The sequence below is a fragment of the Scophthalmus maximus genome, chromosome 2 (genome assembly GCF_022379125.1).
Source record: "Scophthalmus maximus strain ysfricsl-2021 chromosome 2, ASM2237912v1, whole genome shotgun sequence".
NCBI lineage: Eukaryota > Metazoa > Chordata > Actinopteri > Pleuronectiformes > Scophthalmidae > Scophthalmus > Scophthalmus maximus.
The window spans coordinates 5,852,457-5,876,500 of NC_061516.1; the positions used below are offsets into that span (position 1 = coordinate 5,852,457).

Sequence of the window (24,044 nt, forward strand, 5' to 3'; positions counted from 1 at the left end):
TGAGATGTGTGAGTGTGTCTCAGTTACAATCCACCTCTGTAAATACACGTGTTCAATATGAGACATGTCCACTGAGCAAAGTACCAAACTGTATCATATCATACTTTAACTTCACCTCCAGTTACGGGAGTTTGGAGACTGGTCGAAAGTTGGAGGGGACTGAGGCGTCTAGATTGGGTTTTTTGAGCAGAGGTTGTACTATTGCAGTTGAAGGTTGTCGGCACAAGACCTGAAGCAAGACGGCTGCTTATAATAGTTTGGCTCTCTGCTTCAGATTTCTTTTAAAAAGTGAGGGGGGGACAACATCTGAAGGACAACCTGAAGGTTTCATACGACCAATAACTAGGGGGTGAGAGACACAGGCTCAAAACGAGTTGAAGACAGTGGAGCCAGTGACCGAGATGGAAGGGTCATCTCTGAGGAAGCATCAAGACAAGCAGATATGGGGTCTTATAAAGAATTGAATTAATGGTACTAGAAAGAACACACGGTTTGTGGACATTATTTGAAATGACACCAGAAATAGATCAGATCTCAAATAAAACCGGCATGTGGTCGAACTGTGCTTGGGGCACGCCCCCTCATTATCATTGTATCCCTTGTTACTGACAATAAATCCATAATGGATTTCCCTTTAATTCAAGCCGAGCTGTGTCATACTTTTCTTATTAGCTCAGTGTGAAATTCCACTGTGTCAAAAAAGTTGTTGCTAATCCGATGGATGGAAACGTGCCACTGCCGACATACAGCCGTCTGTCTGGGGACCAATAAGAAAATAGCTGTAGTAACAAACAGTACTCCTATTCTCCTTTGAGTCTTTCTTGTTCACCTGCCTGTCTACATTTCGACACTATGACATGGATTAAAAAGATAAATAATGACTCACGCACAGGCAACTGTCACTGGATTAGTTGAGTACCGAGGAAAACTTCTTTTATATTATTTCAAAGTGGATTTATTGACAATCATTCACAATGGACATGAGAGAAACTGATATCCATTAAGTTGAAGTCACACTCAACAGTTTCACATACGTGTTCAGATGGGATGTGTTCACTCCATTACGACTAAATCCTGAGATTTATAAATCCAGAATTTCACCCATTTAGCGACGACTGGAATCGTAGTAAGGATTACCTACATAGTCGAGATGTCATTCCCCAATCACTGTAATGTTAAAAATTGTGATCCATTTTTACCTTTCAGTGGATGAAAGTTAAAACAGACTTCTAGCGTGAAACTAAATGTTTTGTGTTTCTTAAACTTGCAAACGTCTAAATCAGGGTCCGCCTCATAAGTCCGTCTATGTTCAGGCTTGAAGCGGAGTGACATACATTACTCTTTACCAAAATAAAATTCAACTTTACATCAAGACATACGTTCATCACAGTTTAATAAAACTTCTTTATAATACTAAGTCATCTGATGCTGTTTTGTTCATTCTTTAGTGAATAAAATCTATGCGGCAAAATCTGACTTTTGTTCAATACCCTACAAAAATAACTGTCCTATTGAAACTGACACTGACTGCATGCAAACTCACAGGCATAATGAAAAAGCAAAATTTGTGATTTGTTGTCAATGCAGGCATATTTGTCAGACATCAAATGTTTCTGCAGGGCTGACAGGAGCTGAACACCACAGCTGACAAATGACATATCACAGACCAGGCAGCTGTTTATCGTTTCATTCCATCAAACATGTCGGAACTGACGACACTTCTGAAAACAACAAAAAACAATAATGAACTGACTTACACATAAATCAAACAAAAATATATAGAAGAGTTAATCCATGCAGTTATGACTTGATAATATTGCAGAGTAAAACAGTATTGTCTTGTAAACATCCCTCTTATGAACAAATGGAGTGAACAAAGAAAAATGCTACCGTATTAACATAAAGGAAAGGTTACACAGAAAACTGAAACATCTAGTTTAAGATTAATATCTGAATTAATGCATGAGAGGGTTTTGAAAGCCTCTTTTGTTCATCAATGATGTTCACAGTCAAGAAAGACTTTTAATGCTCATATGTAACAGTCACGTTTAGCTTATCATAGATGATGTGATGTCTGAAACCAAAAGTCCATATTCAAACACAAAAACAACAAACGAAAATGATTATGACTTTTCAGCAACTGGATCTCTTCCTTTGAAACATCTGCAGAGGACGTGTTGACTCACCGACTGTTGTTTCAAAGCAAATAGAAACACCGGAAAGTTTTAGTTTTCATTAATAGCTTACTAAAAATGGTTAATTTGAAAATCAGCCCGTTACTGACATTGTTCAGGACAACTTTGAGATTTTGAGTTGGAACCTGTTCCAGAAACTCATCTTCAATCATTTGAAACATCACTGTCTGTCGCCCCGAACTGCCTCCTCCACACATACTCATCGCTGATGTGATGTGAAAATAAAATACTTGCATCGATAAAACATATGCAAGTTGAAGAGACTTGAAGTTCTACAGAGCTCGTTGTTGTGGGCGAGCAGAACACCAACTGAGCGAGTGAGAACCCAGTCTGGTTCACAGGGTTCAGAACCAGCACCGGTCCCAGTAGAACTGAACCCTGGTGCTTCCGAGGGGGTTTGTGGTCTTCACATATCAAATGAATAATAAAAAGAGACACTCACAAAATCATTTCCACTCGTTCAACGAACGAGAAAGTTTGTTTAAAAGGGCAAAGTGAAAAGGAGCCGAGTCAGAGTCGTTCTTTAACAGTGTAACGACAGAACAGAACTCGATCACTTCACATTTGTTCATCTGTGAAGAAGAATCATTTACAGTCAGGAACACTTGGACAGAAAAATCTTACTGTTGGATAAATCCTATTCTTAGAAAAGTGAATTAAACCCGTGAAGGTGGTTCCTATACGGTAAAAAAATACCCTAAAAACTGAATTCTTTTTCTGCTACTGACTGAAATGTGTCGCACGTTGTGTTACAAATATGTCAAGATTTATCATATAATATTTATGTTCCAATTAGTTCAGAGTGACTAATGGAAGCTGTATTTGTTTGTATGCCAGTAAATTAATCATTCAACACTGCTTTGATCGCGAAGGCTTCGACTGCTCATATCCATGTCCGTCGGACATTAAACCCCAAATAAAACACACAAAGAAGTTAACGTAGCATCAGCTACACAGAACGAATCCAGAGTTCACAGAACCCTGGTAACACCTGGAACTGTTGACGGAAGTTGTTGTTTGAAAAAGATTCAGAGTTTGTTAAAGCTAAAACAGGGTTCGACTCGAATCTCATGTTCATAATAATATTAATTCAAAGTCAGGCTTTAGTTTGTTTCGAATCATCCCTGATGTGGACAAACGGCGCTCAGCAACAACACCAGTTATAATTGCCAGAATCATAGGAGCGGAGCAGTGGTTCTGTCTCCAGCCCAAACTGCTTCTCGTGCACAGAGATGGTGACGTGGTTTACAGAGTGTCACAGTAACATCTGAAGAACAATGAGATCATTACCCACAAAGAGGATCAGTACAAGCTTGAAAAAAAAAATCCCAGAAAGATTCCTTTTGTTATTTCCGACACACGAGCCGGGACAAGTCTCCTCCTCGAGCAGCCGGCAGGACGGGTCGGCTGCTTCCACGCTCCCGACAGGTCCGTCCACAACAACGAGTCCTCTTCTGCTCAGTGGAGCTGTGGGTGTGTCTATCACAGGGGATCAAATCAAAATTCTTCGGAGAATGTTGATGTGAGTTTTAAAATGTATTTTAAAACTCGCGAAATTCTCAATTTCTTTCAGCGAAAAAAGTCGAAAGGGCCATTTTAAAATCCATCCCATCAGTGTTGGGTCGTTGTCTCAGCCGCGCCCACTGAGCCCTCAGTGTTCTGCTTGTCGTTGTTTTGCCTTTCATTTCAAAACTAACACAAAAAAAAACTAAATGTCTCCCAGATGGTTGTCTTTTCCTTCCTGTTGTCTTGGAGAGGTGGGGTGTCACTTCTTGCTGAAGGTAGGTCAGTAGTTTTGTGCAGGTCTCTCCTGCTGGAGTCTGGAGGGGGAGGGGGATGTTCAGTGGGTGGGCTCAGGCCTCGGAGCTCAGCGAGGTCCGTGTTGGACTGGGGGGCAGGCGAGCGGCGGCGCTGTGCTCTGTGCGGAAACTGTAGTCGTACTGCGGAGGGAGAGTCACACAGTATTCATATCATTATGTAGCAAGTCATCTGCTCTCATCAAACTAAGAACCACACTGATCTCTGGTGGACACGTGGTCTCATTACATTCCTACCTTTACCTTTTTACACAAGTTAGAGGATAATTCCTGTTTATCACAACTTGCATCTTTGTAGAAATAATACAACACAGCGTTGCTACTGCTAGATCAGTCTAAGAGGCAATTATTACTCGCATTCACGGTGACTTTGTGACTGACTGATCTGATCGTCTCAACTCGTATACTTGGTATTTTCACATAACAAAGTTGTGAAAAAAAGAAACACTTTGTATTAAAGTGTTAGCAGAACTGTGAAACTCACCTCTTTCTCAATCTCAGCCAGTGACTTGATGTTGATGCCCATCAGATCCACCTGCTGCAGCTGGACACAGGCAGATGAGATCGTAATTTAATTGTAAAAAGGTTCAACCAATGGCTCAAATTTATTTCCCTTCATCCTATTACTGAAAAAACATTTATAATATGTTACTATATATACACATATATATACACCAGTCACAAGATAACTGGCTTACAGCCTAAGATTTCCTGTTTACTCTGATACATTAAACAAGACGTACAGAACTTCAGCAGAGGTGTTAGACCTAAGACGTTAGGTAACTCACATCGGACGAGGCACAGGCAAACTTCTCAGATATCATGAAAGGCACTCCATCCATTGCTAAAAAAACAACAGAAAAAGAAAGATCAAATACATATTGCTTCATGAATCTGTCTTCTGCTTAGAATCCTAAGACACAACAGCGAAAACATCCATTCACGATGTCAGCACTCATGAGGAGAATGTTTACTGACGTTCTAGATCACCTGAGCGGCCAGACTTCTACAGAAACAACCCTTGGAGTTGCCCTCTGGTGGTCATTTGAGAGAATACAGGTTTTAGGCACATAGGCATGGTGCTTCCATTTCTTATATACAGTCTATGGCTGCAGCGGGAGCTTCACGCGCGGAAGGGGTTTGACTTAGACTTCATCCACACATCACTGTTCTGGAGTTCGCGAGCACCTCAAACGGAACACGGACTGTGTGTGAATGGGTGGACGTGACTTGTACAATACAGCGCTTGGGAGGTCGATAAGACTAGAAAAGTGATACAAGTACCATCCATTTATGTGTGGAAAAGCTTATAATTAATACAGGGGTGCAACTTCAGTGTGAAACTAACGAACAAGTCACTTAAGAATGAAAGCAGTAAAAGTTGAGCTCGAAAAGAAATAAATATGCAGACTTTTGTCAATGTATCCGTTTTAATTTGTGTGCACTAGACTATATAAATATAAATGGGATGATCAAAATATTTTTTCAGTAGAGCTCTGTGAGACCGTGGTCCTATTGTCACATAATGTCAGCTGGCTAGCATACTCATAATGACATTGCTTCCTACTGAATGATGGTGGTAGGAATATTAATTGTCAGTCCTGCATAGGATGGGGTCTGCTTCACAACACCTCAATCTGGAGTTCAAATATTTCAACTCAAGTGAGTCAGTCAAATGACGCAAATTTTACGTCTTTGCGTCGCCCGGCATCTTTTCATAGACTTTTGTATGTGATCTCATCGCTTTGCATTTAGTCTGAACGCAAGATAAGAGGTTGATAACCAGTCGCAGCTATTATATCAGCTTAGCATGAAATACAACGCTGGTTGTGTTTCTCACTGACGCAGTGGTTTGGCCTGAATCCAATTCACAGTGATTTAATGGCCATTGTGACATGGTCATGACATGTGACATTATATTCAGGTAATTGTTCACCTCTCACAGAGATATCATCAATTTAAGACGCGCCGTATTTCTATCTGAGGCACATTACGTAGACATGTTAACGTCTTTGTGGAATAACGACGTGGAGTTCTGCAGCATTTTGTGTCGTCAACAACAGTTGCCAAGCGCCAACTGCTTGATCCACAATCAGACTTTGCTCTGGAACATTTAAATAATGGTGATGCAGTGATGCAAAGAGGGAAAATGTAGATTTTAACATGTGAAGTACATTTTTACACAGAAACAACACCAAGAGGCTGCTGACCTGAGATAGCATACAGGTTGGAGTTCTGGTGCTCGTAGTCTGGTCTGGTGGAGTTCTTCCCTCGGAAGCTGGCCGGGAGGGTCATGGAAATGTGCCTTGGGACAAAACCAATGAAAGGCTCTCAAACATTTGGTTCGTTGATAGCTCTCACATTCACCAAAAGAGAAGCATCTTTCAAAGATCCCACACATTCCCTCCAAGATTAGAAGAGAAAGTACGTCACCCTGCTGTGTTACATGAGTTATGGATTCAGGGATAGGTACATGAACGCTATAGTTGATATTACATCATTCTCAAAAGCAGGATTTTACTATTTAGTTGATCGAGCTCTTTGCAACCATTTTGCCTCCATCTTCACATAATAATAATTTCCATTGTGGATTAACCTGCTGACAATTCTTTTCCATTAACTGATTTGATTGTTTGGTTTGTAAGAACTCTGAAAATAGTGCACTCATTAATTGTCGAAATGATTATAAAACAGTTGCCACTTTACTGCAGCTTCTTGCCTCACACACAGGCTCACTTGTGTGAGCGGGATGAGCTGGGTACGTTCTATATTCTGTGAGTGAGAAGTTACTGATCAGAGAAACAGAGATGAAGCCAGGATCCATGGTGTGATTGGTTCGTTTGGTCTGTTTGTTTGTTTGTTAGTAGGATTATTAAAAAAAACTTAAGGACGGATTGGGAAACCTAGATACAGCTGCCTCCCTACTTAAGAAAAATAAAAATCACTCATTTAATTAGGGAGCAGGAAATGGACCTCAGTATTGCTCTTCACAGTAGAGGGGAAACTTTCAATAGAGTCCTGATAATGTACTAGAAATGGACTTCATAGCAGACAAATTCACTCATTTCTTTCTGACAGTAAATGGACTTCTTTTCTAAATTCAGATGCGTTTCCTTTCCCTGGAGGAAAGCCTGTTCGAGGACAGAGGACATCCTCTTTCCTGGATCAGGACAGAGCCTCTCAGCCATGACATGTTAGAGCTAGTTGGATGAGTGAGGATGAATATGATATGCGAGTTCACACGTAAAAACATAATAAGTGTGAACATACTTGGGCATCAGAGCTGCTGGGACCGGAGCTGAGCTGGAGGAGGAGTTCACGTTCTGGATATTGTTGGTAGTTGGCGTGTGTGTAGAGTCCAGGGTCCGAGGGACGTTCCCCATGCGATACCAGATTCCCATGTTGTTGAGCTCTCTGTCAAACATGTTCATTAAGTATAAGAAGAAAGAACTGAAGAGACTCAGACAATGTAGGAAAGTGGACAGGTTCAACACAAAGCACGTCCACTTCATAACATCCATTCACAGAGCTATTATTGTGCGGCCTTGTGCTCCTCAGGGAGAAGTCCAACTTCAGTCTACTGTCTCTGATGCCTGTACCTGATCTGGAATGAACAAGTATTTGTCAAGTTTAAGACCAACACTAGAATGTAAACCTAAGCTACTCACCCTATGAAAGTGTACTGTGGGGGGGCCTGCTTGGAGCGTCCCAGGATGCGGATGTCACAGATGGCTGCCTCTGTAGAGTCCCTTGGAATAAACTTAATACAGAGTCGCCTCTTCCTGAAGGCCTGCTCCTCTGTGGGACACAAGAAACAGAAAGATGGAGAGTCACTCCCTTCCAGGCAGCTCAGTAACTAGACCTTTAAGCTGTAAGTCATTAATATTTTATTTTATCTCGACTTCAAAACTCACGAGTGTCAATAGTCTCCTGGATCGGTATGAAACCCACAGGCAGAGTGTCTTTTATATCTATCAGCTTCATGTCCACAAGAACGTTGCCTAAATGGCTCTGTGGAGAAAGGGAGAGGACAATCAGCCCACATAGAAATGGGAACAGAGTGGTGTGTGAATCTAACCAGCTCAAACTCGCCAGCAAGTGTTTAATTGAAATATTTAACATATAACAAAATACTATCATATGCACAGCTGGTAGGTGAGGGGAGTTTACTTACATTTTCTTTAGAAAAGACCCTGGTGAAACAGAGGTAGCGGGTCACCTTGGATTTGAAAAGGCCATCTTTCCACAGGTCAGCGTCCAGGCCGTCTGTTGTTGTAGATACCTGGAGACGAGACATCATCGAAGGTGATTCCAGTGTCGGTCTCATAACATAATGATGAGATTGTAACAGACTCTATTCCTAAAAGTATCTCCACTGTTTAACAGCAGTTTTTAACTAGACTTAGCATAAACCAAGATAAATGTTATAATATTGTAACAACACACACAGTCAGTGTGACTCCTAGTGCTGGGCAGTATACCGGTTCGTGCCGCATATCGGTGTTTATTTTCCATATGCTATGTATTTTCAAAAATCGTAACACCGATGCTAGTGGTTGAAACGTGGCAAAGAGCGCTCTGACGCTGTTTGAGGAGGACCCTTTTCACTGCAGCACCGCTAAAAGGCTAGCTACAGCTCTTGAGCAGAAACCATGATGGACAGGTCGGATAAATAACTTTAAGAACGTTTTAACGTTTTGAACAGGACAGGCTCACAAGTAATATGTATTTGACACACACACTCACGCACGCGCGCGCGCGTGCGTGAGTGACACCTTACTCACTAGGTGTTCTTGAAGTACATCAAAACGTGCATGGTGAGTATTATCATAGATTCAAGTAAAATTCTGGGCTGTTAACAAGAAATTGCCAATGATTTTTGCATTGTTACATAGTATATAAGTGTCCATCTTTTCTTAGTTGGGGATCACTGACTTACAACATCATATCCAGTGGGTGCCCGGTTCCGGGAGGCAACTACTCCGACCCCAGTTATCGGATCCATCGGCATTTCTGGCAACGCTTCAGAGAGTTCGCGAACCTCAGGCATCTTTGTAGACTTCTGCAACAAAAACCATCGTGACAGATAAGCTTCTCGGAAACTGCTCTGAAGCGGGAGCACAATGGTGCAAAATGCAAAAAATGGTCTGCAGCAAGGTCAGTTTACCTGACATGAAAATAAAAACATGCATTTCGCTCCATTTAACCTACGAGGCCACCCCCTTTTGTATACAGATACAGCTGGTGAGCTATCAGGTTAAAATCCCCCCCGAGATTCATAATCACCAACAAAAAAAAAATTCTTATAACAACATAAAAAATCTCTGTTACATTTTGCACTGCTGCTTCATTGTAGCGCTGTGTGCAGAGCATAGAGTCACTCAGGCCCTCCCTCCTCCCTCGTCTCACCCATAGACACATTGACAATGGACCAGTCTGTCAGTCTGACTGGTTATACGGAGCAGCCGGAGAAATGAAATCACATTGGTGGCACGATGGACCTTGAAATAAATCCCCGGTTTTGCCACGCTGCCTAGACGACAGAGGCCTCCTGCACAGCATCTCCTTGACTACCAGTCATGTGAAAGAGCGGTGGCACAAAGAGATGATCAAACTGAGGAGACTAGCTGACTCGCTCAATATCGTTGTCTCAAGTTGAAAAAAGAAATCTGGGCTTCTGAACCCAAGAGGCTGCAGACCAATGAGCTGATACATTCAACTCCTGAGATTATTTCTATAGCCAGACAGCACACGCTAGCCACAGCTGAGTGTGTATTCTCATGCGCATCAGTGGCCTTTCGGATTAACGCTCATTGTCATAATGTAACATGTGGAACCAAATGGTGTCCTTTGTCAGGTGCAAGGACTTTTTCACCATTTTCTTGAACACACACCTCCGTGCATTCATCAGGTCTCCACTTTGACAAAGACCCAGCAATGTAGGGATATGAAGGACAGACTGAACCATACAGTACATGTTATAAATGTATTAGTTTATTATTGGGTCATTAATTATATTCATGATTTGTGAAGTACAAAAATTACTTCCACCAACGTTTTCTCAATAGGGCGTTGCTGTGGTTACACAATCACAAGAGGGATATTCTGCTGTCTGACTTCCTGTGAAACAGACTCAGCATCTAGCATCCAGACATATAACACTGTTCAACTCATGTGACATTTACTGGTATGACTGTGTACAGTAAATCCCTGTTTCAAGGCAAGGCAAAAATCAAACCCATTAAAAATATTTTCATCAGTACCTGGTAAAAGATTTTTCAAAGTATTTAAATTCAAAATAAAACCATGAATATAAAATACCATCAGCCTTCTGATTGTCTTTGTCCCCACACGACCCCTGAGGTCATGGTGACAGATCAGTTGCAGCAGGTCAATTTACTGCGACAATGTGAAACTGGGTGACCTCTTTCAAGGAAGGTGGAGTCAATATTCTTTGAATGCTTCAATCAAATCTAGGAAACTGGGAGTGGAAAGTCTGTGGAAAAGTTTCAGATGCCCTGATCAATAACCGTTGGCATGCGCATTTGTTACGATATCATAGTCATTCGCTTCATTCATGGTCAACAAGTTGAGGCTCACTGCTAATTTCATAAACCGCTAAGAATTAAAGTTGACATGTTATGCTCAGGTTTATTCAGGTTCATACTTTTAATCTTGGTCACCGCTTGAAAAGGTTAATGGCTGTAATGTTCAGAAAAGACGTAAGTGTTATCACACTGCCCATTGCCGCAGCTCCTCTTTTCACCCTCTGTCTAAAACGACTGGATTTATTTTAGCCCCGCCTCCAGATAAACCTCGGTCGGCTCTAATTGGCCAGCTGGCCCCGTCTGTTGTGATCGGTCAATCAATTTTCAAAACGTGTGGGAAATGCCACGCCCCTTCACCAGAGACTGTAGATTCTTAGATCGCAGGCGGGGCGACCCCCAAAAGAGTCCGACTGTGACGTCACAGTGGGACAGAAATCTGAACCAGTTGTTCAGAGCTGCATGGTTTAGTCAGCTCATAAACAAACACCAGGGTGGTCTTCGTTCACAGTTTGTGAGCCAGCAGGCTCCGCAGATACACACATTCATGTGCACAAACACTGAAAGAGTGACTTTTGCATAATACGTCACCTTTAAAGCAGCACACAGTGGCGCGAGCGCCGCGGGGAGCCTCGGCTCCACACCGGGTCGAACTGAAGAGCCGTGTGGGGCTTTAGCAGCCGAACCACCCGGACACGCCAGTCGTCACCAGTCGTCACCACGACACACGTCGCGGTCGAGAAAGCAAAGCCTCATTGATTGTGACCATTTATCAATTGGATATGTCACGTGATCTTCAAAATGGGCGATGGCGTTAACAGCGTATTAACAGACATCTAACCCGATTAGATCTTCTTCATAGCAAATAGCCAAACGAGTGAATATAGGACAGGCTGCCTCTCTCCGTTCCCCCCGCGGCTCGTCAGCTGTAGCTAGCTGCAGCCGACACAACCGCTGCATGCTAGCCGACTGACACGCTAGTCGGGTAGCATGCTGGTGGCGCCCGCACCCCAGCTCTGTCCGACGGGCGAGGCGGTCGGACCTGCCCGCGGTGTTCCGGCGCGAGGCCGCGTCCGGGCCGCCGTCGTGTCCCGCGGTCCGAGACAAACGCGGCCCCCTCGCGGCACCGCGTCGCTCCGAGACCCCCGACTCCGCGGTAGCTGCTAATGCTAGCCGACGTGCTAACGCGTCGAGTTGTCGACTTACCCGGCGACGTGCGCGGTCGAATCCCAAACACCGGCCTTCCTCCGTCCGGGTCCGTCCGGGTCCGTCCGGGTCCAACTCCCTCGCGGCTCTTCAACGTGTCGGGGATAATCGCATCTTTACGAAATGACGATACGAATGAATAAAGCGCCACACAAGATGAGCGGATGTGTTGTGTTTGTGTTCCTCCAGCCGGTGCAGTGAGGGATCGCAGTCAGTGTGTGTGTGTGTGTGTGTGTGTGTGTGAGGGGGGGAGGGGGGAGGGGTCTTGTATTGAACACCAAACACATCACTTGTCAATGATGCACTGTAGACAGTTTAACTGTCACAGTTAATCGACTAGAAATCGAATAGTAAAATTAACTATGAACTATTCTCTGATTTCATCTTCTTCAATGTGAAGAATTTTCTGGTTTCTTTGTTCCTCTGCGACAGCAAACGGAATATCTTTGGTGGGTGGACGAAACAAAACATCCTCTTGTGGGGTTTTTTTTTGGGAAACAGGATTTTTGACAATTTTTATGACATTTTAACGACCAAACAACTAATCGATTAATCGAGAAAATAATGGACAGATTAATCCGTTATGAAAATATTTGTTAGGTGCAGCCCTGATGCACTGTCACGTGTGTACGGACGTTTTCTTGTCTTGTTTCTTGATAAAACGTCTGTCAGTGAATTGAAGGACTACGTTTACTTGAATGAACATAATCAAGCAAGATATATTTAATTTGTGTATTTATCATCTGTGAGAGGGAATGAATGATTTTACTTTAATTGACAAAAAGAAAATATGACAAATTCCAAGCCACCAAATGAAAACGCCTGCTCTGGTAGATAATAGCACTGCAGCTAAATATTGACCAGACAGTGATAATCACTCCTGGCCCAGTCAATGCTAACAACTTAAAGCATCTGATCTCTGTCTTAAAACATATGAATGTAAAAATATGGGCATCACTTTGAGTGCAGGCGGCCTAGGTCCAATTGTCGGTGCTTACGTATGATGTCAGTGTATTATTATATTATTTTATTTTATTAAGTGCAATACCACGGGCACAAAAATAATGTGGCTGCAGCTTAAAATGAAACATTAGAATAAAGTGCAGTGCGGTAAGGCATATGTTTATAATAAAATAAATATGGTTAAGCTGTTTTCAGACAGGAACTCTGGACAATGTTTGCAGAATTGCGTGCAGATATTTTCCAGAGTTTGCCGTTCACATATGACGAATACAGCAGTTGATTGTCCGAGTCAGACGTGTTCACAACCTCAGGATAATCTCCAGAACATTCTGTGGCGTCTGTGTAGAGCAGCAGGAGGCAGGACATGACCACAACTCTGCTGCTGCCGAGAGTTTTTGTTCACAGCCGTCAACACGTCCACTTGCTTGTTGATTCTCTGGAGATTCTCCTGCTGTTTTCTCACGTGAGTTCATTCAGAGATTATTCTCGGGGGCTGGCAGGAGAAACTCTGGAGAATGTGCAGAGCAACATCTGTGGACATTTACATTCTCACATGCAGCCGCTCTGGAGAAGTTCAGGACGATGTCCGGACGTCAGTGCAAGTCTGAGTGTAGCTATGAATATGTCTGTCATGTCCGTCAGACAACAAATGTAAAGCAAACTGATCAGAAACATGAACACTTTATTTTCAAAAGTAAGTGTCAGAGTGTGAACACAACAAGTTCACTGAAGACTCAATCGGTGATTCAAACAGAATCCAAAGTGAAACCTCATCCACCGCAAACATTTAAACCACAGGTTCCAAAGACTCCACCGCCTACAGAGAACACAGAGACACTGAGCAACCAGACCAGAACCTGAACCCAGGATACAGAGGTTCAGTGAATGTGGTTCTGAAGGTGTGGAGGTGGATCATTGAGTCAGAGGAGACACTGTAGAAGGACAGAGTCCCAGCAGGATGGTCCACATACACTCCCACTCTATTAGACATGGAGGACGAGGACGAGCTAATGGATATTTCTGTGTTATTGTGCCAGACAGAGTGACCATCATGATCAGAGCATCTCTGATCATTTCCTCCAAAGTAACAGTCTTCCCTGTTTCCTCTCCTCCTAATTCCTCTGTAACTCACGGATATAAAAACATCTTCTCTCCACACGACTTCCCAGTAACAACGACCAGTCACAACATTTTTGATCAACATCAGCTGAGGTAAGAAGTCAAATCTCTCTGGATGATTATTTACTGATATGTTGTTATTCCCTGTAAACTGACAGTGTGCTCTTCTGTCAACATGAAACTAATTAAATCCACACTTACACTTCCCGAGACCAGCATTCAACCACTGCTCTCCACCATGATCCATCCTGTAGGAAGAAACAGTCAGAATGATTTTCTATCCAACATGAGTCCTGACTGAGGAGGAGGAGGAGAAGGAAGAATAAAAGATGTGAAGAAGAAGAAGAAGAAGAAGAAGAAGATGGAACAGAAGCACCTGACTGCTGGGGCTGTATGATGATACGTTCATTTTTATTAGACAAAAGTAAATAATGAAACATTAGCTACAGTTGATCTAGTGAACAGGAACCTATGACTACATATATACTGCAACACAATACTGATACATTCATCTGATCAATGACTTTTCGACTCACTGCTCTGAGCCCTTGTTGTGTGTCCGTACCTGAGAGTGTCCAGTCTCCAGTGTGGATACTCCAGCCCAGCAGACAGCAGTTTCTCTCCTGAGGCTCCTGAATGATTGTAGCTCAGGTCCAGCTCTCTCAGATGGGAGGTGTTGGAGCTCAGAGCTGAGGCCACAGAAGCACAGCCTTTCTTCTGTGACCAGACAACCTGACAGACTGAAATCAACAAAACCACAACACTGGAGGTCATTTGAGGAGTCTCCAATGACGCCCTCCAGGAAGTAAAGAAGCATTTCAAGGCAAACTGATTTCTGACCTGAGAGTTTCCAGTTGACAGTATGGACACTTCAGTCCAGCAGACAGCAGCTCCACTCCTGAATCCTGCACCTGGTTGTTACTCAGGTCCAGGTCTCTCAGACTGGAGCTGAGGACGGAGGACAGAGCTGTACAGATTCTCTCTGTCAGGTTACAGCCACTCAGCCTGAAAAGGAGTTAGTGATGAAGAACATGTTTTAGTTTTGACAAAGTAAAATATCAAACAAGTTGCACATTGTTGTTATTTTATTTCCTTGGTCCACCTACAGAGCTTTATTGGAAGCTTTGACCACCAGCATCAGCCTCAGAAGAGCCTCCTCTGAAGTATTTCTTCAAGTGAAACACATCCCGATCTTTTCCTGATGACAGTAAATGAAGACCAGAGCCGACCATTGAGCAGGAGACAGTTTCTCTTTGGACAGATGTTCTGATCTCAGGGACTGTTGGATATCTTCCACTAGACAATGATCTTCCAGTTCATTCAGACAGTGGAACAGGTTGATGCTTTTCTCTGGAGACAGATTCTTACTGATCTTCTCCTTGATGTACTGGACTGCTTTCTGATTCGTCTCTGAGCTACATCCTGTGTGTTTCAACAGGCCTCGTAGGAGAGTCTGATTGGTCTGCAGGGAAAGACCCAGGAGGAAGCAGAGGAACAAGTCCAGGTGTCCATTTGGACTCTGTAAGGCCTCGTCCACAGCACTCTGATGGAGATGTGTCAGCACAATTTTTTTTCTTAAGACAGAAGAAAACCTGGATGTTGATGGTTCTTCTGACATCACGTTTACTCCAGACTTGATGAAGGTCTGATGGACATGAAGAGCCAGAAACTCCTGAACACTCAGATGGACGGAGCAGAACCCCATGTCCCTGTACAGGCCCTGCTCCTCTTTAAAGCTCTGTGTGAGCACTCCTGAGTAAATTGAGGCTGCTTTGATATCGATGCCACACTCTTTCAGGTCTGATTCATAGAAGATAGGGCTTCCTTTCTTCAGCTGCTCAAAAGCCAGTTTTCCCAGAGACTCGATCATCTTCCTGCTCTCTGGACTCCAGAGTTGATCTGCCTCAGCTCCTACATCATACTTGAGATTATGCAGTTTGGACTGAACCACCAGGAACTGGATGTACATCTCAGGGTCTTGGGCAGCTCTCTTCTCACTCTGGTTTTCAACACGTACTCCAGAACATTATCAGAGATCCAGCAGAAGAGTGGGATGTGGCACATGATGTGGAGGCTTCGTGAAGTCGGGATGCGGGAGAGGATCCTGTTGGCATTCTCCTCATCATCTCTGAACCTCTTCCTGAAGTAGTCCTCCTTCTGTGGGTCAGTGAAGCCTCTGACCTCTGTCACAATGTCAACACACTGAGGAGGGATCTGATTGGCTGCTGCAGGTCGTGTGGTCGCAGTTTCCCTCCTGATGAGGTTTGTCAGCAGCACGTCCACTGATGTGGAGACTGTAGCATCAGTAAGGATCTCAGTGTTGTTGAAGTCCAGAGGAGGTCAACACTCGTCCAGACCATCAAACATGAACACGACCTGGAACTCTTCAAACCTGCAGATTCCTGCTTCTTTGGTTTCAGTAAAGAAGTGATGGACGAGTTCCACCAAGCCGGACCTTTTTCTCTGTCAGCACATTCAGCTCTCTGAAAGTGAAGGGAAACATGAAGTGGACGTCCTGGTTGGCTTTGTCTTCAGCCCAGTCCAGAGTGAACTTCTGTGTTAAGACTGTTTTCCCGATGCCAGCCACTCCCTTTGTCATCACTCTTCTGATTGGTTGGTCTCTTCCAGTTGAGGCTTTAAAGATGTCTTCTTGTCTGAGGGTTGTTTCTGGTCTGTTTGGTTTCGAGGAAACTGTTTCAATCTGTCTGACCTCATGTTCATCGTTGACCTCTCCAGTCGCTCCGTCTGTGATGTAGAGCTCTGTGTAGATCTGATTCCGGAGCGTCGGGTTTCCTGCTTTAGCGATCCCCTCAAACACACACTGGAACTTCTCCTTTAGGTTGGACTTGAGTTTCCTTTGACAAACTGCAGCCAGACTTTCTGAATGGACAAACAACAAATAAGATCAATGAAAAATCATAGTCAAAGTTTCAACATTTCATGAGAATATGACCAAATGTCTGTCCATCTCTTGAGAGGTTGGTCAATGTGCCATTATGTTGAATCTGTAGAGAAAACCTCTTACTGCTCTGCAGACGGTCAGCCAGCTCCTCCCGCTTAATCGTCCTCAGAAAGTTCAGTGTGATCTTTAGAAACACTCCTGCGGAGAAGAACTCTAAGACCACGGATCAGTTTAGATTCATCTCCCTGCTCAGCGAGGAAGGGAGGATAGTCTTTGTTCTCATCTACAGAGGATCTTCCTCAATAACTATGACAGTGACATGTCAGTGTAGAAAGGACTTTCCAGGAAGCCCGAGAACCTGGAACACCCACTTGGACAAGGATGAGCTTCAAGCTTAACCCAGGTCTCAGTACTGTTCAAGATTACAGGAATATACTATGGAGAAAGGTAGATAGAAATACTTGTGTTTAAAAGAAAACATTATTTTTCATAATTCATCAGAAACCATCAAAACATTCCGAGACTCGTATTCAGTGCTGTCAATCAGCTGGTAAACTCAGCCCTCCCTTCTGTCCCAGTTGACTTGTTCTCTCATTGACAACTGTCTCTTTATTGTTGTTATTATCATCATCAGTATTGTTATTGTCATTATAATAGGTCCACACCGGCCTCTCGTACAGGGTTGTCCTGCAGAGGGCAGCATAGAGCTGCTGATTCTGAATAATGCAGGTGAGTTGTCTTCTTACCTTCCCTCTTTAAGGCCAACAAGTTTATCCATAGACCGGTCACTCTCCATGGACACACAGCTGGGGTCTGCTCTCTGCTGCTGCATCCTGATACAAACACACAAGTTACAGATGAAAAGTAGTTTGAACCTGAACAAAAGATGACAAAACTGTCAGCAGCTGAAACGTTAGAGGCAGATTGAGAATCAGTGAGGAGACAGCGGAGGAGTAACTCAGCACTGAGACTCTTCATCATTAGTTCTGAGCAGTTGATGTGACAGTGAGTGTGAATGATGATGGTGGAGGGATGTGAGCGATGAGTTCTGACATGGAGACGAGTCATGTGACAGTTCTCACACTGGACGATTGGAATCATGAGTCACAGACGCTTCAGTCAACTGACGTCCGTAGCCCCCAGTCATCTGCTTGTCCCTGTATGGCCATGGTGCACATCTTGAGTGAGGATTTTAAATGTAAGTCGTGCACTTCAGATTTATTCAGAAGAAATTAATGTGACTGTGATGCTCAGTGTACTTTTGTTATTCTTTTATAAGGTGTCACCAGACATTAAACAGGTCACCTGTCTGGGTGAAACGGATGAGTTAAAAGTACAGAAATATTCAAAAAATACTTTTTATTGGAATACAATGGTTGCTAAAATATCCATGAATGTAACCTAATATGTCTAAATATGTTTTGTACAGGACTTTCTTCAAGTGCCATATTTCGACTGTCACTGTTTTTTCCCCCTATAGAGTTATTTTAGAGTAACAGGCATTAAGTAAGGGGCCTTTTTGTTAAATTAGTTTTCTTCTTGCTCTCTTTGTTTTCTTCTGGCATTAATTTCGATTGGGCATGTGCATCATGACCTGTGGTTAATGTGCAATCATAAGAACTGTAGCTTGGTCAACTGGGAGTTGTAGGTTCACTATTAATTTAGAGACCTCTTTTTTGAATTGTGGGGTTTCCCTGCCACATGAGTTGGATCCTAAATATTATGGTAACTTTTGGATCTCTCCCGTTGCACCAGTGTTACCTAAACTATCTTCTTCATATACAGTTGCTGATCGTCTCTATACACAGTCTATGGTTGAGACAAACTGTAAGTGCAGGACTCCAGTAAAGTTTTAATTAATAACTTTTTATTACCCAGTTATCTCAGATCATAGTCTCACCTGTTGATTCTACCAGTGAACGGAGCAAAGTTCATTAATTTATTAAATTTATCACCTTTCATAGTCACCAGTCACAAAGTGCGCCACAAGGATAAAACACGAGACAGAATCTACAAGAACAATAGACTCAGAAGAAATAAAACAGGAGCAGGAATAAAAACAGAGACACGGATTAAACATTATTGTCAAATCAAATAAAAAGCACATCGTCCTCACATGCCGGTCTACACACATGGGTTTTCACCTGCTTCGTCAAAGAGTCCACAGAAGGAGCTCAGGTCTGTGGGGAGACTGTTCCAGGGCCTGGGGGCTGCAGACCGGAACGATGATCTCCCCCAGTCTTAAAAACGAGTCCCAGGCAGCCCACACCTAGTGAGCCCCTGGCGGAGGACCTGAGAGTCACCTTGTGGTGCGGAGGTGCAAGAGGTCGGTGCGAGAGACCGTGGGGCCTGGACATGCAGGGCTCTGTAAGTGAGCAGCAGCATTTTACATTGAACTGTGAAGTTTACAGGAAGGCAGTGCAGCGAGGTCAAAAGAGATGTGACGTGTGACCCTCTGTTGGACTGAGTGAAGAGCCTGGCAGCAGCGTTTAGGAGCGATTCTCACCTGCTGAACTCACCTGAGATCCGCTCGCTGACACTTTCCACCTTCGTGTGGAGAGAAGAAGCTGCTCGTCGTCCGTCCTCGGGGGCCAAAGTCCAACCCCACATCAGAGCCACGTCAGGTCCGCTCCAACCTGGGGCAGAGAACTCGCTCATCAGGTGGTGTGGTTCCACCATGTGTCGATGGTGGAACTACACATCTACTGTGCTGATCATGAGCTGAGCAGAGAAAGACGACAGTAGGGACGTTCGAACTCCAGACAGGAGACGTCTGAGCAGTGGAGACTTGTGACTGTGGTTCACAGCAGCTCAGACTGAGCTGGAAGGACAAGGTGCAAAACTAAAGAGGCAGAGAAACACGGCACAAGGCTTTAAAGGCCATCTGGAGTTTATGTCCCTGGCCTGATGGAGTTGTGACGGACAGGCGTGCAGAGCAGTGTTTGTGTTTGTGTCAGTGACGGTGCGACTCACAGGTGACTGAGCATCAACAGCTCCGTGTTCGTCCGTCACTTCATTCCACTGCTGACGCTGCTCAAAACAGAAACACTTTTTTTTTTCTGCTTCAAAATCCAAACGTCTTCTTTTTGACTCACAGAATAATCACAATTGTTTGTATATATAACGTAATCAGGCATTGTTTGCTCACAGCAAATACAATCCTATTGTGTTTAAGGTTTGTATGTCTAATATTACTCCGCTGTAATTAACATGATGATGATGATGATGATGATGATGATGATAAAATAAAGAAATTATTGCAATTATCCTTATAAGTGCATTATTTTACCTATTCTGTCTTAGAATATAACACATGCAGTGTTTCACCAGTTGAAAAACCTTTAAATGGGCCTTACAACACATAAAACAGTATATTACCTTCCCAAAAGGAGGGAGATCAGTTTCTGGCGGACGAGCACGTGCAGTGAACCAGAGGAAGGATCTGCTCAGGGCGTGGAACAGGAGAGAACCCTCCTTTATTGATTGACTTGTTAAGTGGACTTTTACTTCTTAATCTATTCTACTGGACCCCTTTAGCCCACATATTTTAATATTATTATTTGAAGTGGTTTTCGCCCTTTTATCCATTTTAGTGGGCTTTGACTGGTGCCTTGTATATAAAATATGGAGGAATATATAAGACCTTGAAGAGTGGTAATAAATGTTCTGGTTCTAGTTCATCATTGACCAGCTTGAAGAACAGTCATTCAGACAGCCGCTCAGTGTTATAATCATAGACTGTATATAAACATGGACGTAGCGTCCGTGACGTCACCCATTGGTTTCTGCAGGCCGGTTTTGAAGCCCAAAGTGGGCGGTTCCGCAGCGGCTCAGCCGTCGCCATCTTGGCAGGGTCGGCCCCTTGATCAGGACAAGGGGGGGGGATTTTTTTATAACTCGCCCATTTATATTATATAACGGTTTCAAATTCTCCATAATTAGGGGCGTGGTTACTTGAGTGACAGGTGACGCCGCTGTTTGTTAGCCGCTTGGTGGTGTCAACGGAGCTTAGCTCCGGTCAGTGAACATGACTTCTCGACCGCGGTGTTGGAGCCTATAGTTGGTATTTTTTATCAACCAAGACGAACATTAAAATAAACTCAACATTGTCCATGAAAGTCAGGGACATTTTTAGACTTAACAAAGTGTGTCCTGAAGGCCAGATTCAATAGCAGTGACACTGCCAACTGTAGCAGTTCCAGGTCCCCTTCACAATGTGCTGGAGGTGAGTCTGCTGCAGGTCGTCTTCATGTTGACCAGCCTGATGCGACTGATCTCCCTCAGGTTGTCGTCACCACAGTGGATGATGAGGACGTCAGTGGAAACAGAGTGGAAGAAGGCTTTTCCACCCCAGTCCACCAGCCAAACACAGCACGCCAAGGTCTGCAGCTCTCTGGACACCTCGACGGACAAACTCGTCACCACGTCCACATTGTGACTGTAGGATTAAAATGAATAAATGAGTGTGATAAATTCTTCAGATAATGAAAAATGTGATGTCCACTAAATAGTGTAGCTCACATTTTTATGTTGACAACACTGTTATGTCACATCTGTAGGATAAAATGGAACTAAAGAGCTACATCTCAGAATATAGATGAATCTCTAATACTTTATTTTTAGACAGACTAGATAACTGTACAGTCAAGCAGCCACGACTGGTACTGGTTTGTTTTGTGCAGCTAGTGGAAGCATCACAGGTGAACTGAACAACAACCAATGTGCTGGAAGTAATAAACATCTAGTAACAAATATAAAAGTGCCTTTCTTACAGTCATGTTCAAAGCGATAATCTGGTACAGTAATGTCTATAGCAGTACAGGTAAAGTAGACTACCACGGACGTCTGTAAGTGTGGAAACTTGATCTGCGGAGTGGGGGATCATATATATATATATATATACGTATATATTTTCTATTTGTTTTTTGTTTGGTTTATGTATTTGTCCCTTAAGGCCAAAATAAAGAAATAAATGACAATAATAACTAAGACTACAAGCCAGTGTTAATAAAACATGTACTGTATGTCAAGAACACTAACCATCACGTGTAACTTCTGTTTAATTGATTTAATTTATTAGAATTCAAATATAATGGTGCAAATTACCACTAATACACTTTTTTTTTTAAAAGTAATTTGTAAGACTTATAATTTCAGTAACAAATATTTATTTCAAATGTTGTTTTATAGTTCCAGTCTTACTTACCACATGTAACGTTGGCTGGGACGACTGGTACCGGAGCTCACGTCACCGCAGTCAGTACCGACTGACGCGCAAACACACACACACACACACACACACACACAGTCTCTCTCTCTTGCAGGACTCATTAACTTTAAAGTGAAATACTCACTTATGTGAAATTTCAACCGTGCAATATTTCATTTTTGTATATATAGTATCGATATTTATAATCCTATCTAGGCTTGTATATATATATTTCTTTTTATATAGATTTCTATTTTCTGTTATCCACTTTTGCCAACATGTCCCCGTTGTGGGACGAATACAGGATTATCTGATCTTATCATTAAAGACACATTCAGTGTCACACACTAGATAATAATAGATACAAATCAAAAAGTGAACATACAAGATGTGACGATGAACCACGGGGTGGCGACACTGAGTTCATGACTGTCTGCCTCCGACACATCGCTCTGTAAAATAAAAAAATGGATTCATTAGCATCGGATAATGAGTTGTGATGTGTTACAGAGTTTGTTTCTGACATATCGAACGTATAATAAGGGCTCAGCGTGACCGCTCCACAGCAGGCGGAGTGTTGACAGTCGGGCAGAAAAACAGACGCGACGATTGGCTGGGCGGCTGGTGACGTCAGGCAGAGAGCCAGCCACTGTTTTAGAGGATGGAGAAAGTTTGTCAGTGTGTTGACGAGACGCTGCCGGAGACTGAAGTGTGTGTGTGAACGCGCGGGTGTGTGTGTGTGTTTGTGTGTATGTGTGTATGTGTGTGCTGGATCAGCTGCTGGACATATCACACCGTCACCTGCAGGACGGGCCCATGCGCGAGGCTCCACGGCTCTGCTCTCACACACACGGTAAGGTCCGGCTCTGACCCACTGCTTCTTCCATATATTCATCACCTACTGTCTATAGTGCATTCACACACTTCATAGGCGGTGAAGACACACACACACACACACACACACACACACACACACACACACTTCAACCATGAACTTAGATAGATTTCTGTAAATAAGAATCATAATGCCTACAGCCATGGAGCTCCACATCAAAATTGTCTTCATTGTTTATTCTGTACTATAACCGTCTTCATATCACCATTACAATATGTCAGTGAGGGGATTGTATCATCTCTCCCCCTCTCTCTCTCCATATATATATATATATATATATATATATATATATATTACGTGACAATTTCAACGTTACTAATTCTGCTGCCGCAAGAAGTATATCTTTCCTCTTACACGTATGTTTCTGAATGAAACTTGAATTGTTTCGCTGTGATATTACCCATCTCTGCGTCGCACTACCAGGAATAACTTTCTTCTCGTGGAAAATATAAAAGAAAAACAATTATTTTGCCAAAAAGTCAAGCAGGGCATATGTAACAGACATGTGTACGTCATTCTAACTGTGAACCGGAGCATCGGGATGTAAAACCCCTTTTCTAAGAGAGATGATGACGACCCACTCGCTGCCACCTCTCATCCACTGAGAGCAGACCTCTCCTCACCAGTCACAAGGTCGGACTGTTTCAGGACAGAGGTCGTTGCCACCAGTGTTCTGGGAACACAACTGGGTTTTTACAGTGGGGAAACACGGTGGCTGGACGGAGGACATGAGCCCGTCCGGTGAACGGGGACACTTCCCGGTGGCTAGAGGGTCGCGACCACTCTTACCACACCTGTACCCTCACCGAACACAGAATAATCCTCCATCATTGGTCGGAGAGGTAATGAGCTGTACCCGGGAAGCGGTCGTGGGCTTTTTGTTTACCCTCATTCACAACAGAGGGAGAACTTTGTTTCCGTCCGTCCCGTTCGAGTCTGATGTGTGTTGTGCTCAAGAGTTGTGGGAGCTAAGAATCATAGAATGTAGCTTGTAATAACGGGCTCTATTCTGGTGTTCAGGGAGGTGGCAGAATTCTCCTGGGGTGCACTGAGATCATTTCCGTGGGGGCCGTCAGCGCAGCCCAGCGGGAGGAGAGGCCTGGCAGAGGACGATCGAGGGCACAGGCAGGAAAACGACCCAGTGTTAGTGCGGTGTTCCGAATGAAGTGCCTGGTGAGCAGCACATCATGTGA

General features: G+C 43.5%; 2 protein-coding genes and 1 pseudogene across 3 annotated transcripts in view; 1 reads left to right on the forward strand and 2 right to left on the reverse strand.

Moving 5' to 3' along the window:
• Positions 1 to 939: 939 nt before the first annotated feature.
• On the reverse strand, positions 940 to 11,994 carry mvb12ba (multivesicular body subunit 12Ba). 2 transcript variants are annotated; one of them, XM_035625331.2, is made up of 10 exons: positions 11,764 to 11,994; positions 8,952 to 9,074; positions 8,187 to 8,294; positions 7,927 to 8,023; positions 7,681 to 7,810; positions 7,283 to 7,426; positions 6,223 to 6,317; positions 4,801 to 4,856; positions 4,497 to 4,556; positions 940 to 4,135 (listed from the first exon to the last, which is right to left on the reverse strand). In XM_035625331.2, the coding sequence occupies exons 2-10, from the start codon at positions 9,060 to 9,062 to the stop codon at positions 4,049 to 4,051; spliced, it is 888 nt and encodes a 295-aa protein (XP_035481224.1). In that variant the 5' UTR covers positions 9,063 to 9,074; positions 11,764 to 11,994; the 3' UTR covers positions 940 to 4,048. The 2 variants fall into 2 exon arrangements, with proteins under 2 accessions (XP_035481224.1, XP_035481225.1); XM_035625332.2 differs by lacking the exon at positions 11,764 to 11,994 and adding an exon at positions 11,149 to 11,686.
• Positions 11,995 to 13,391: 1,397 nt separating this feature from the next.
• Positions 13,392 to 19,691, reverse strand: LOC118300664 (annotated as a pseudogene).
• A 2,958-nt stretch (positions 19,692 to 22,649) lies between these two features.
• Positions 22,650 to 24,044, forward strand: part of megf10 (multiple EGF-like-domains 10) — a 34,237-nt gene continuing 32,842 nt past the window's right edge. Inside the window, exon 1 of the mRNA XM_035625240.2 lies at positions 22,650 to 22,809. Coding sequence (XP_035481133.1) covers positions 22,708 to 22,809 — 102 coding nt within the window. The 5' untranslated portion in view covers positions 22,650 to 22,707. The remainder of the gene's footprint in view (positions 22,810 to 24,044) is intronic.